The sequence below is a fragment of the Aptenodytes patagonicus genome, chromosome 3 (assembly GCF_965638725.1).
Source record: "Aptenodytes patagonicus chromosome 3, bAptPat1.pri.cur, whole genome shotgun sequence".
NCBI lineage: Eukaryota > Metazoa > Chordata > Aves > Sphenisciformes > Spheniscidae > Aptenodytes > Aptenodytes patagonicus.
In genome coordinates, this window is record NC_134951.1 from 114,236,858 (window position 1) to 114,251,740 (window position 14,883).

The following is a 14,883-nucleotide window of genomic DNA, read 5'->3' on the forward strand; positions in this document are numbered from 1 at the left end:
TACCAGTTTATAATCTGGTATCTCCATTTATTTCTTGAGACAATTCTACAAGGACATTTTGGCACATACTGAAATTTTGTTCGTTGTCCTTCAAGAACTGATGAAGATAATGTGGCATCTCTGATGGCTGTTCATTGAACAAAAATAGCAAAGTGGAAATAAAAATGTTTCCCCATAAAAATAAGTTTGCATGCTATGCTGAAGTCATTATTCAAATTCACAGTTGAAAGTGATTATCACACTGCCTCAGACACAAATTCATGCAAGCTTTTCAGTTCAAGTGATTCATAGGAACCAATGAATAAATAGTCCCATCACTGTTTTTTGATGCAGGAGGGCAATGGCCATTTCTCATGTGGAAATTATGAGCAGATGAGGAGGTCTCTGTTCTGTAAATCTGGGCTTGCATTTCACAGCAACCAAACTTGCTCAGCAGAATGAAGAAATCCCTGCGGAAAGTCTTTGTGAAAATGGCATAGAGGAAAGGGTTAGCACAGGAATTGATAGGGTAAAACAAAACCAGAAGGATCTTGGATTTGGACACTGTGATGAGAGGAACCTTGAGTGAGGCTGATATTGCAAAAAAAGATATTGGTGCCATGCAGAGGAAGTCCGTGAAGATCAGTATGGCCATGCGCTTGGCAATCTTGGTGTCACTGTTTGAAGAGATGACATTAGGGTTTCTCACAGTAAAGTAGATGCAGATGTAGCAGGCACATATGATCACAAATGCAAGTACATTCAACACTAAAAGAAATATAACATAAGCCTGAGAAAACGGTGTTTCTATATCCATGGGCAAACAGATGCTGACCTTCATGTAGCTGCTGACTCCAAATATGGGAAGAAGTGCCACTGTGAAAGCAAACATCCAACCAAAAATCATTATAATCACAGCATGACGAAATCGAACCTTGCGGTCCAGTTGCATGGCGTAGGTGATGGTGTGCCACCTTTCCAGAGTTATCACAGTCAGCGTGTAGACTGAGAGTTCACTTGCAAACACTGTAAAAAATCCTGCAGCATTGCATCCTGCCCCAGTTTGCCAGTCTATGGCATAGTTGTAATACTGGCTTTTGGTCTGGATATCTACAGATGCAATAAACAACAGATAGATACCTATGCAGAGATCTGCAAATGCAAGATTGCACATTAGAAAACGAGGTACGGTGAGTTTGTATTGACTGCTTATTAAAATAATGAGGACAACAATGTTCCCAGTGATAGCTAAAATGTTGATAAACCATATCAGGACTCTCAAAATGTTGTATCCCATGATATCTTCACATGGATTGAAAGCGTCGGGTTTAGGTGAGCAAGCTACATTAACTACTTCATTGCATAAACCATAGTCAAATTCATTCTCTGCTGGGTCAAATCCTATGCCATAGTTGGAAATATAATCTTCAGCTGGAGATCGCCTATGTATCTTATCGCCAGGCTGCTCATCAAGGTCTTGCTTGTCCTGAGATATGCTACATATCGGATGTAATTCAGTGCTGAAATTGTAAAAAGAGTAAAGTTGGAAACTAAAAGACACAGCACAAGGCATACAACAAACATGAAATCATCCAGTTTCCATTAACAGCTCAGTTTTTCTGGTTAGCTGATTATATAGACTACCCTGAAGCTCGAAATTAATAGTCTGGTTGGTCCCTATTTATAAAATGTTACATGAAAATGTAAATGATTTGGAAACATCGTAAAATGTAAGGGAAAAGAAAGCCTGATGTTTGCTTTACTGGCATTTATGATGCAGTTATCCACCTGGACAGGCGCATTCTGTAAGAAGCTGTCCTTATTTCAACCGAATTTCTCATATAACCTGTCACTGAAAAGCTGATTCTTGCATGGGGGTAACACGTGATGATGAATTCCTACATAAGACTGGGCTTTGAAGAATGAGTCAATTCAGCTGTGCCCATAAGGAGTCTGCATAATCACAATAATGATACTATCCCTTAGTATTACTCTCAAATTCCCTTTTTCCTAAAGTTTTTGGCAGTCAGTGTGCCATATTCAATGTTGTAACTCGTTCAGGGCACAGAACAACTCCAGTTTGTGCCATTCATTTTGAGTATCTCATATCATATTGGTAACTGGCCATTAACACAAATAAATAGCATAAACAAGTTCATGCAGTCTTCCAGATAATCTCTAGAAGCCAGATGCCAGCACAGATACAAACACAAGATGTGGTAGAACATTTTGCTTAAAAACTGTTTTTCAAAGAAAATGGATTTGAAACCAAGCGAAGTGAAGCAAAGCCAAGCCAAACCAAATGAAACCATGCCACACCAAACGAACCCAACATTTCTGTAGAAACAGTACTTGCTTTTGCTTCTGTCAGAAAGTCTTTTTTAAACATTTTATGTATTTTAGAAAAGGTAGATGAAGGAAATAAAGGAAAAGAGTTTCAAGAAAAAATGTCTTTGAAGGTAAAACAAGTATTTTTTGACGATTTTGTGTTTGGCTTTATTTGCTAGATGATTAACTCTATGTCCTTCTTCTCCATGCCGAGACCAAAGGAAGAAACAAATGTTTTGGCTGAGATGATAGAAAGATGATCAGCTCCATCAAGCTAAGAAATATCAAGGTGTATTAACAAGAAATAAAGTGTCAGACTTTATCAACTGCTTCTCCTAGGCCGCCTTTCAAGTTTGGTGTCCCAGAAACTTGCATCCATAGCTTTGCATAAAATGGATCCAGACCTAATCTGAGTTAGGGAATAAAGCAGCTGACAATGTGTTGCAAAACCAAGACAGTTCTGCTCTGCCTACTTTCGTCTACAGTCTGGACAGCAATTTACATGTATAATTTCTAGGACAGGACCCCAGCTTACCTTCCACCCTGACTTGCAGTACAGTTGAGAGCTTAGCTTTCTAGGCAAGTTAGGCTGAAATTGTTAAACAATTGGTAGCAGCTTAAAAGGAAGAATTCTTTTTTGTAACCTAATTTTACCCTTTGAATTTGTGCAGTCACTACATCTTCCAAAAATCAAGTTTAAAAGTTCTGTAAGAAAGGAAAACTAATGAAGGCCCAGCACCAGAAGGTGAGGGACATTTCCTATGGGGTCCTGAGCATCCTCTGCTATTATCAATATTTTTTATCTTGCCTGTCAACCGAGGCAGAAAACTGATTTTCTGTGAGGTCAAATATGCACTATGGAGGTCACAATAGCAATAACAAGGCATTACATTTTGCTCCCCTGTGCTCTGCTCGCATAAGGATGAGTGAGGGGTCCAGTGTATTGATCAATATATCAACAGTTCTCTAGCTGAAAGGGAACATACGCTTCCAAGGAGCAATAACAGGAGAGAAAGGCCCTCAGTTTTTAGTGCAACAGGCACTCGAGGGCACTGAAAGCTACTGCAATTGGTGGTTCTTCATAAATGAACTGAGGGAAATGTTTTTATCCAGTCATTTCTCAGCTATGAGTTAAAAATAAACCTTTTCCCAAATTATGGAGTCACTGCCTGGAGCTAAATCTGTCCCCTGATAAGACTGCTATGTAAAGCAAATTAAATATTTCTGATTATTACAATTTATTCATTCTTGAGTTTTTTTACAGCCAGCAGTCCCAAATAAAAGCAGGTTCCCACAGAGTTAGCTGCTCTGTTTGCTCCAAGGATGGGTGGCCAGGAGTCTCCCGGCCAGTTACCTGTACCGTGAGCAGATAAGATGGGCAGCTGCAAACTCCCAAGGGAAAGAAGAGCCATCCTCTGGTACTGACTGCTTACCGCTAATTGCCCTGGGATATTTGCCCTTTGGGCTGTACAGTGCATTCAGAGCAACAGGTTAAAACATTTTTTGGCAAGGGTTGCTTGCTTCCTTTTGAGACAGTAGGTATTGTAACACAGTTCATTTATTCAGTCTATTTGTAACCCTCTGTTACTGTTTAACATTGCTTTGCTCAAGTAAACCTTCTGAAAAACAGACTAGAGAAAGGACAACTTAAAGAATAACATTAAAATTGGCAGAGTGCTCCAACAAAAATAGACAAAAATGCCTACCTTAGTACAAGTGGTTATTTTATGTGCTTCATCTGGATCCGGTGACAGCAGGATCTTGTGTGCTGAGAAACACGCTCAGCAGAATAAACAGTCCTGACCTAGGTTCTTTATTAAGCCCTATCTTAAACCAATCATCCTCACTGAAAAGTGACATCAAGTGAGTTGTGAGCAACTGATACCATATTCTCATGAGATGAGGCCCAAACACAACTCCTGATGCTGCCACGTTTTTTTAAAAAGTAGGATTTCAAGTGACAGCTCCTCCAAAGAATAATGATCAAGTGTAAGGACAGAGTCGTATCAATGTCATTCTTTTAGGCAGAAGGTGATCTTTTTGTCAAAGAAAGCCAAAAGCTTGCTGAAGTTCATAATGGTCTATGTCAAGTTGAGGGTTTTAACATCCAGCCTCTGCCCTATCCACACTTCAAGGATATTATTTTCCAGTCACAGAAAAACGTGAGAGGAGTTCAACGTACTGCACTGGGCTTGTCCTAAGAAAGCAGTTTACCTTCTGTTAGGCCAGCATCACAATATTCCAGTGTGATGAATGTACAGATCAATATTTATCATATAATCCTTCTTGGAATGGGAAAAAAAAAATTCAAAATTGCCTATGTTTTAATTTGTGTCTCAGTCTGGCGGAGCTGTGCTTGACGCGACATCCTCCAAAATTTAGAAAGCACTGCCGCTGTAACAGGTTTAAGTTTTCTGTTACCACAACAGAGTCTGTTTGCTGGTGCAGATGGATTTGGGAGAGGTGATCGAGCATGATCCTCTATGGCAACTTATTTTATCTAAGGTTCTCAAGTGCTGCAAAAGTCTCAAAGAGGGGAAATCTTACATAAATGGGGCAGCCAGACAGGGGCCACACATCCCTGTCTTAATTCCTTCCCAAATTTCCCATGTGAACACCAACTGCTGCCGTGATCCTTAGAAATGCACTTCTGGGGGTGATGAGGCATCCTTTTTATCCTCCCTGGACTACCTGGAAGTATTCTGAGACCTGAACGGCCACGGGATAACGACTGTCTCCTGTGAAGGTGCACGCAAGTCAGGTCACATCACGATTCTCACCACCACAAGTAATGCCCGTTGTGATGAACCAAGCACAGCTCTCGCCAAAGAGATAATGCACGTTGTGTGATCAAGCACTGCAAACTATTAATAACTGTTAAACAACCCAAGCAGTCTTCAATGCACACACAGCTTGTGCCAGCTGTCAAGAAAACTGCTTTGAAATGAAAGCGGATGTAGCTACTGTATGTGTGACTAATCTATCCTGAAGTGTATGGTAATACCTTTGGTATTCAAACTGAACTAAAATGCATCCATTTTCTCTTTTTAAGCTGGAGAGAGGATATCAGTCTCCCACCAATTTCAGTACAAGACACGTGACTGTGTGAAAGAAATTACCATTTTTAATTATGTTTTAAAGCAGTTAACAAGAAGGGTTGATCTAAATAATTGGTTCTAATAATTTTGCATTTACACTTAATATTTTTTAAAAGATATGTCTGGTAACTATTAAAAACATACATAAATACATTCAACTTTTTTCTGTTGACCAGGGTGATACAGTTCACGTGCACATTTATTCAAGTAATCATACATCATAGAGCATCTCCAACTTGCATACTATTTCTTACCATTGCATTACACCTGATACTATAGGGGACCGTGAAGTCGTGACCAGACTTGCTCCAGAAGCAGCCCCACTGCTGCATGGTGCTCCAGCCCAGCTCGCTGGCCATCCGCACTTGCGTTACGTGAGTTCTGCACAGTTCATTGGCATTTCTTTGCAAAATTCCACTTGCCCAGGCTGTGGGAAGGGCTATCATTGTCTTCCTTGCCTTCTTACCTGCCAGCGCAGAGGCTTCTGAAAGTGGGGCTGTACTAAGGGAGAAGTGAGTGCTGTGGGCTTCAATTCCCTGGGGCAAGCATAACATAGAATCATAGAATCTTAGAATCATTTAGGTTGGAAAAGACCTTTAAGATCATCCAGTCCAACTGTAAATGTAACACTGCCAAGTCCACCACTAAACCATGTCCCTAAGCGCCACATCTACACGTCTTTTAAATACCTCCAGGGATGGGGACTCCACCACTTCCCTGGGCAGCCTGTTCCAGTGCTTGATAACCCTTTCACATGGAAGTTATTTAAAGCCCAAGTGAGGGGACTAGATACTGAAAGCTTACCAAAAGGTCAGGACCATTTCCTCCTGTAACTTTCCTTCGATAGTAACTCTTACTCTGTTTTTGAAAAGTCCAGTTGCCTAGTTTAAGGAGTGGATTCTGGGATTTGGGTCCTGATTTGGCCCAAGCAGCCCAGAAGCCAAGTACCTTAAAAAATATGAATCATAGTGATATCAAGGTCCCTTTGCAGATTCAGGACTAAACATGCTTCCATTGCACTCTTTGGCAAATACCACTTTGCCACCAGTGCTGGAAGGACTGGACCCATTTCTACTTAGCAAGCTACCAAGCACTGTGCCTGCATAAGCCTGCAGAAGTATGAGAAAATGTCTCCTGCTGATAAACTGTCCTAGCAAAAAGTTTAGCATTTTGGATCAAAAATGGGCAACGCGGGATGTATTCTGTCAGATACTTCCCTTATCACTGCAGTCTCTACCATCAGACTTGCACTCTTTACACAGGTAGTTATGCAAACACACGTAGGTGATATTTATTAGCTATCAGCACAAGCAAGATCAGTTATCTTTCGTTGCCTGGTGACAATACAATGCTAAAAGTAAAATAAATGCCTATAATAAGTATTAAAATAGAAGCTGCTAATAGTTTATGCTTTCACTGCATGGTTTTACTTTTCTTTGAAGTTTTGGGTAACTTCTGAAGACAATGTCTTGAAACAATGATCCACATTTTTTTTTCTGCCATGGCAAATTCCAAGTCTTTGAGGACATCCAGTAAAGGAATAACTTCAAACAATAACAGGGGTTTCCGTAGGTACCAATTCCTCATGTCTTCCAGTGGCACAAACTCAGGAGGTTCATTAGCTAGTTAATGTGTACATTTAAAGTCTATCTGAGCAGCCGAAAACACTCAATGAGAATCATTGATACCTGAAGTCTCACTGCAACTTGCTAATGGAAAATTAAAACAAGCATGGAAAATTACTTTGGGAGTCTAAAAAGACACCCCATCCTCCCACCCTCCTCTGCTGATTTAGGTATAAGGGGTCTAGGTTAACCATTTCTGAAATCATGTCCAAAAATATTGTGTATGTAGACTTGACAGATAACATATCTGTGGCGTTTGGTTGGGCAATGTTCCAACATCAGTGTGGCTTTCTGAGACAAGAGTTTAAGATCACTCAGCGGTCCTGTTACCCTCCTGAATTGATGGCCAAGTATTGACCAACTTCTCTGCAAACACAGCTTTCCTTCCAGCTACCTCCTGAAAAGTTATCAGACTTTTCCTGTTGAATGTCTTCAGCGTAGCTCCAGGCTGATCCAGGATGGCAGGTCCCAATGAAAGATAGACTTATGACAGGTGGGGGCTACAGCTGCAGCTGGGGAAAATGCAGATGCTAACACAGCTATAAAAATTTATTAGCCCCCTGGAATGGAAAGGCAGTGCACTGTGTAGCATGCATAAGCATGTATGTATAGTATATTTATTTATTTCTATCCATTTACTTACCTGCACTGAAGAGACCTTTCCTGTCCAGATTTTGAAGAAGTTTATTTAATTCACTATCAACTGCTGAGAAGCACCAAAAATATAAACAAATGAAATCACTTACTTTTGTCTTTTCCAGTTTGTAAATGCACAGCAATGGCTAGGATAGGTGAAGTTTGCCTCAATCAAAGATCTAAATTTGCTTAAATCAGGAAGCTTTTTTAAATTGTATGTAGACCTTGCTCTTAGCTTCTTAATGAGTTCTAATCCATGACTTGGCAGGAAACTGATTCTCGTCCTTGAAATATCCCTTTAAGAAAACATAGGAAAATCTTGGTAAAAAGTGAATTTACTTCTGCTCGACAGTGTATATGTGTTTTAGACTGTCCTACTCATTCTCAGAGTAGTGACTGGAAAGAGATCAGATGGAAATCCATGCTGAAAATGGGATCCAGGGATAAATTAGGTATTTCTCCAGGAAACCTGAACTAATACTGCAAACAACAACCAAGTGATGTTAGTCTGGTTTGAGAAAAAAGAAAAAAAAATCCCCAAACCATCTGAGTAAGAATTAGCAGGGACATAAACCATTAGTGCCATATGATTCCAGGTTTAGTAAATACCCAGTAAATGCACCAATCACCCCAGAATACTGTTACAGGATAAAAAAGGCTGATGAAATCACAACAGAAGTTTGTTACATGAACATCACATCATGGGAAGGCTGCTGTGGAAAAGTCAATAAACACAAAGAGAGAAGCTCACAGAGAGGTACAGATGTGAGGAGAGGTTGGGGACATCAGGTTTTGTACTCATTAGGAAGAAAGAGAGACAGGGATGACATGGTTCAAACTGTGAGGAACAAAAATAACTGAACATTTCCAGAGGTTTAAAAAAAAAAGAGAGCACAGACTGAAGCGAAGAAAGGGGCAAGATTACAGGAGGTTAGGAGAGATGTATTTACGTGGAAGGCAATTACTGTGTGGGACAGGCTATTAAAGGTAGCGATGGAAGCAGCAGCTACGAATGCAGTAAAGAGAGCATTAGCGAGGCTTTTAGAAGGAAAAACATTGTGCACACACTAAATCTTGACTTGTGCCACACAGGTGGAGAAAGGGAAGAAGGACCAAGGGTGCTCCATCTCCAGGCTGAGATATACTTGGGAACCCATCCCCATGGCTCCAGGGTGTAACAGCTGGGGCAAAACGTCCTCACATTTCCCTCACTAGGGCACAAACTGTGTCCCTCAGCTCATGACAGTAAACTCCTTTCTCTTAGCGAAACAGCAAAATGGGCTATGCAAAATCACCGTGTCCTCCTTAGCCCATGTGCTCTTATGGTGTGAGACTGATCCAGGGTGCAGTGTTTGCTGAGGCTGCTCTGTTCTTTATTCTCTGACAAAAGAAAGGAATTTTTCCTAATCAAGGAATTGGACTGAAAATACTTGTAATTTTCTCCATGCCCCCTCCAAGATACAGTTTCCAATTAATCCATAACAGTATGATGTCAGGACAACATGTTATTTGATCTCTATTACCCAACATGCACAAATTGTTTTTATTGTTTTTATTGTCGTATTACTGCAGTAGCGTGGTGCCACATGAGGGGAAGACCTGGTTTTAGCAGCATGTAATAGACTTTAGACAGTTTCTATGTACCATACACACATTTGCACCTCTGTTCTCCATTCTAAGAAGCAAAATTAACACCAGGAAATGGCTCTGTTTGAACTCATGGTCTTTAGCTCAGGGTGGCCAAGTCTAACAAATTCATAGAATCATAGAATCATAGAATCATAGAATCATAGAATCATTAAGGTTGGAAAAGACCTCTAAGATCACCGAGTCCAACCATCGACCCAACACCACCATGCCCACTAAACCATGTCCCCAAGTGCCTCATCTACTTGTCTTTTAAATACCTCCAGGGATGGTGACTCAACCACTTCCCTGGGCAGCCTGTTCCAATGTTTAACCACTCTTTCAGTAAAGACATTTTTCCTCACGTCCAATCTAAACCTCCCCTGGTGCAACTTGAGGCCATTTCCTCTCGTCCTATCGCTTGTGACTTGGGAGAAGAGACCAACACCCACCTCGCTACAACCTCCTTTCAGGTAGTTGTAGAGAGCGATGAGGTCTCCCCTCAGCCTCCTTTTCTCCAGGCTAAACAACCCCAGTTCCCTCAGCCGCTCCTCATAAGACTTGTTCTCCAGACCCCTCACCAGCCTCATTGCCCTTCTCTGGACACGCTCCAGCACCTCGACGTCCTTCTTGTAGTGAGGGGCCCAAAACCGAACACAGTATTCGAGGTGCGGCCTCACCAGGGCCGAGTACAGGGGCACGATCACTTCCCTACTCCTGCTGGCCACACTATTTCTGATACAGGCCAGGATGCCATTGGCCTTCTTGGCCGCCTGAGCACACTGCCGGCTCATGTTCAGCCGGCTGTCGACCAGCACCCCCAGATCCTTTTCCTCCGGGCAGCTTTCCAGACATTCTTCCCCAAGCCTGTAGTGCTGCATGGGGTTGTTGTGGCCGAAGTGCAGGACCCGGCACTTGTCCTTGTTGAACCTCATACAATTGGCCTGGGCCCATCGATCCAGCCTGTCCAGGTCCCTCTGCAGAGCCTTCCTACCCTCGAGCAGGTCAACGCTCCTGCCCAACTTGGTGTCGTCTGCAAACTTACTGAGGGTGCACTCGATCCCCTCATCCAGATCATCGATAAAGATATTAAACAAGACCGTCCCCAGTACTGAGCCCTGGGGAACACCGCTCGTGACCGGCCGCCAACTGGATTTAACTCCATTCACCACAACTCTGGGCCCGGCCGTGCAGCCAGTTTTTGACCCAGCACAGAGTCCACCTGTCTAAGCCATGAGCCGCCAGCTTCTCTAGGAGAATGCTGTGGGAGACGGTGTCAAAGGCCTTGCTGAAGTCCAGGTAGACCACATCCACAGCCTTTCCCTCGTCCACTAAGCGGGTCACTTGGTCATAGAAAGAGATCAGGTTGGTAAAGTGGGACCTGCCTCTCATGAACCCGTGCTGGCTGGGCCTGATCCCCTGGTTGTCCCGCTCATGCCTTGTGAGCGCCCTCAAGATGAACCGCTCCATAATCTTCCCCGGCACCGAGGTCAGGCTGACAGGCCTGTAGTTCCCCGGATCCTCCTTCCGGCCCTTCTTGTAGATGGGCGTCACATTGGCAAGCCTCCAGTTGTCCAGGACCTCCCCCGTTAACCAGGACTGCTGATAAATGATGGAGAGTGGCTTGGCGAGCACCTCCGCCAGCTCCCACAGCACTCTCGGGTGGATCCCATCCGGCCCCATAGACTTGTGAGCGTCCAGGTGGCGTAGCAGGTCATTGACTGCTTCCTCTTGGATTATGGGGGGGTTCATCCTGCTCGCCATCCCTGTCTTCCAGCTCGGGAGGCCGAGTACCCTGAGGATAACCGGTCTGCCTGTTAAAGACTGAGGCAAAGAAGACATTAAGTACCTCAGCCTTTTCCTCATCCTCGGTGACAATGTTCCCCCCTGCATCCAATAAAGGATGGAGATTCTCCTTGGCTCTCTTCTTGTCATTAATATATTTGTAAAAACTTTTTTTGTTGTCTTTAACGACAGCGGCCAGATTGCGTTCTAGCTGGGCTTTTGCCTTTCTCATTTCTTCTCTGCACAACCTAATGAGATCCCTGTACTCTTCTTGAGTCGCCTGCCCCTTCTTCCACAAGCGGTAAACTCTCCTTTTTTTCCTGAGTCCCAGCAAAAGCTCCCCGTTCAGCCAGGCCGGTCATCTTCCCCGCCCGTTCTTCTTACGGCGTACAGGGACAGCCTGCTCCTGCGCCTTTAAGACTTCCTTCTTGAATAATGTCCAGCCTTCCTGGACCCCTTTGCCCTTCAGGACTGTCTCCCACGGGACTCTCTCAACCAGCGTCCTGAACAGGCCAAAGTCCGCCCTCCGGAAGTCCATGGTTGCGGTTTTGCTGCCCCCCCTCCTTACTTCACCAAGAATTGAGAATTCTATCATTTCATGGTCGCTAAGCCCAAGACGGCCTCCGACCACCACATCTCCCACTAGTCCTTCTCTGTTAGTAAACAGCAGGTCGAGTGAGGCACCTCCCCTGGTAGTTGTCTTCCACACACTCCAGGAACCTCCTAGACTGTTTCCTTTCTGCCGTGTTGTATTGCCAGCAGACATCTGGGAAGTTGAAGTCCCCCCATGAGAACAAGGGCTAGCGATTGAGAGACTTCTGCCAGCCGCTTGTAGAATGCTTCATCTGCCCCTTCATCCTGGCTGGGTGGTCTATAACAGACTCCCAGCAGGATATCTGCCTCGTAGGCCTTCCCCCTAATCCTTACCCATAAACACTCAACCGTATCATCATCACAATTGTTGAGCTCTATACAATTGAAACACTCCCTAACATACAGGGCCACCCCACTGTCTCTCCTTCCTCGCCTGTCCCTTCTGAAGAGTCTGTAGCCATCCATTGCAGCACTGCAGTCGTGAGAGTCACCCCACCATGTTTCTGTGATGGCGACTAAGTCATATCTCTCCCGCTGCACAATGGCTTCCAGCTCCTCCTGTTTGCCGCCCATGCTGCGTGCATTGGTGTAGATGCACTTGAGCTGGGCTATCGATTTCACGCCTGGCATCGGCACGCCACCCCTAGGCTCATCTCTAGTGAGCCTGGTTTTATCCCCTTCCCCCTTCGAACCTAGTTTAAAGCCCTCTCAATGACACCTGCCAATTCATGAGCAATTCATATAGAACCATAGAATCATAGAATAGTTTGGGTTGGAAGGGACCTCTAAAGGTCATCTAGTCCGACCCCCCTGCTGTGGACAGGGACATCTTCCACTAGATCAGGTTGCTCAGAGCCCCGTCCAACCTGACCTTGAATGTTTCCAGGCATGGGGCATCCACCACCTCTCTGGGCAACCTGTGCCAGTGCTTCATCACCCTCAGCGTAAAAAGTTTCTTCCTTATATCTAGTCTAAATCTACCCCCTTTTAGTTTAAAGCCATTCCCCTTTGTCCTGTTGCAACAGGCCCTGCTAAAAAGTTTGCCACCATCTTTTTTATAAGCTCCCTTGAAGTACTGATAGGCTGCAAGAAGGTCTACCCAGAGCCTTCTCTTCTCTAGGCTGAACAACAACAACTCTCTCACAGGAGAGGTGTTCCATCCCCCCGATCATTTTTGTGGCCCTCTTCTAGACCCACTCCAACAGGTCCGTGTCTTTCCTGTGCTGAGGGCTCCAGAGCTGAACACAGTACTCCAGGTGGGGTCTCATCAGAGCAGAGCAGAGGGGCAGAATCACCTCCCTCGAGCTACTGGCCATGCTGCTTTTGATGCAGCCCAGGATACGATTGGCCTTCTGGGCTGCGAGTGCACATTGCTGGCTCATGTCCAGCTTTTCATCCACCAGTACCCCCAAGTCCTTCTCGGCAGGGCTGCTCTCAATCCCTTCATCCCCCAGCCTGTATTGATACTGGGGGTTGCCCCGACCCAGGTGCAGGACCCTGCACTTGGCCTTGTTAAACCTCATGAGGTTCACACGGGCCCACTTCTCCAGCTTGTCCAGGTCCCTCTGGATGGCATCCCGTCCCTCTGGCATGTCGACTGCACCACTCAGCTTGGTGTCATCTGCAAACTTGCTGAGGGTGCACTCGATCCCACTGTCTATGTCATTAATGAAGATATTAAACAGCACCGGTCCCAATACGGACCCCTGTGGGACGCCACTTGTCACCAATCTCCATCTGGACATTGAGCCGTTGACCACTACCCTCTGGATGCGACCATCCAACCAATTCCTCACCCACCGGACAGTCCACCCATCAAATCCATACCTCTCCAGCTTAGAGAGAAGGCTGTTGTGGGGGACTGTGCCAAAGGCCTTACAGAGGTCCAGACAGATGACATCTGTAGCCCTTCCCATGTCCACTGATGTAGTCACTCCACCATAGAAGGCCACCAGGTTAGTCAGGCAGGACTTGCCCTTGGTGAAGCCATGCTGGCTGTCTCAAATCACCTCCCTGTCCTCCATGTGCCTTAGCACAGCTTCCAGGAGGATCTGTTCCATGATCCTCCCAGGCACAGAGGTGAGACTGACTGGCCTGTAGTTCCCCGGGTCTTCCTTTTTTCCCCTCTTTAAAAATGGGGGTTATGTTTCCCCTTTTCCAGTCAGTGGGAACTTCACCGGACTGCCACAACTTCTCAAATACGATGGATAGTGGCTCAGCAACTTCATCTGCCAGTTCCTTCAGGACCAGTGGATGGACCTCATCGGGTCCCATGGACTTGTGCACCTTCAGGTGCTTTAGATGGTCTTGAACCTGATGTTCTCCCACAGTGTGCGGCTCTTCATTCTCCCAGTCCCTGCCTTTGCCTTCTGCAGCTTGGGCGGTGTGGCTCAAGCACTTGCTGGTGAAGACCGAGGCAAAAAAGTCATTGAGTACCTCCACCTTCTCCGTATCCCGGGTAACCAGGTCTCCCATTTTGTTCTCGAGAGGACCCACATTTTCCCTTGTCTTTCTTTTATCCTCAAGGTACCTATAGAATCTTTCCTTGTTGCCCTTGACGTCCCTGGCCAGATTTAATTCTATCAGGGCTTTAGCTTTCCTAACCTGATCCCTGGCTGCTCGGACAATTTCTCTGTATTCCTCCCAGGCTACCTGTCTTTGCTTCCACCCTCTGTAGGCTTCCTTTTTGTGTTTGAGTTTGTCCAGGACCTCCTTGTTCATCCATGCAGGCCTCCTGGCGTTTTTGCCTGACTTCCTCTTTGTTGGGATGCATCGCTCCTGAGCTTGGAGGAGGTGATCCTTGAATATTACCCAGCTTTCTTGGGCCCCTCTTCCCTCCAGGACTTTGTCCCATGGCACTCTACCAAGCAGATCCCTGAGGAGGCCAAAGTCTGCTCTCCTGAAGTCCAGGGTAGTGAGCTTGCTGTGCGCCCTCCTCGGTGCCCTAAGGATCTTGAACTCCACCATTTCGTGGTCACTGCAGCCCAGGCTGCCCTTGAGCTTCACATTCCCCACCAGCCCCTCCTTGTTGGTGAGAACAAGGTCCAGCATAGCACCTCTCCTCGTTGGCTCCTCTACCACTTGGAGAAGGGAGTCATCATCGACACATTCCAGGAACCTCCTGGATTGCTTATGCTCTGCTGTGTTGTCCCTCCAAGAGATGTCCGGGTGGTTGAAGTCCCCCATGAGGACCAGGGCTTGTGAGCGTGAGG

General features: G+C 45.2%; 1 protein-coding gene across 1 annotated transcript in view; it reads right to left on the reverse strand.

Annotated features, from left to right (window-relative positions):
• Window positions 1-271: 271 nt before the first annotated feature.
• Window positions 272-14,883, reverse strand: part of FSHR (follicle stimulating hormone receptor) — a 91,703-nt gene continuing 77,091 nt past the window's right edge. Inside the window, exons 9-10 of the mRNA XM_076334750.1 lie at window positions 7,777-7,962; window positions 272-1,499 (exon numbers count right to left, since the gene is read on the reverse strand). Of these exons, the coding sequence (XP_076190865.1) occupies window positions 272-1,499; window positions 7,777-7,962 (1,414 nt within the window). The remainder of the gene's footprint in view (window positions 1,500-7,776; window positions 7,963-14,883) is intronic.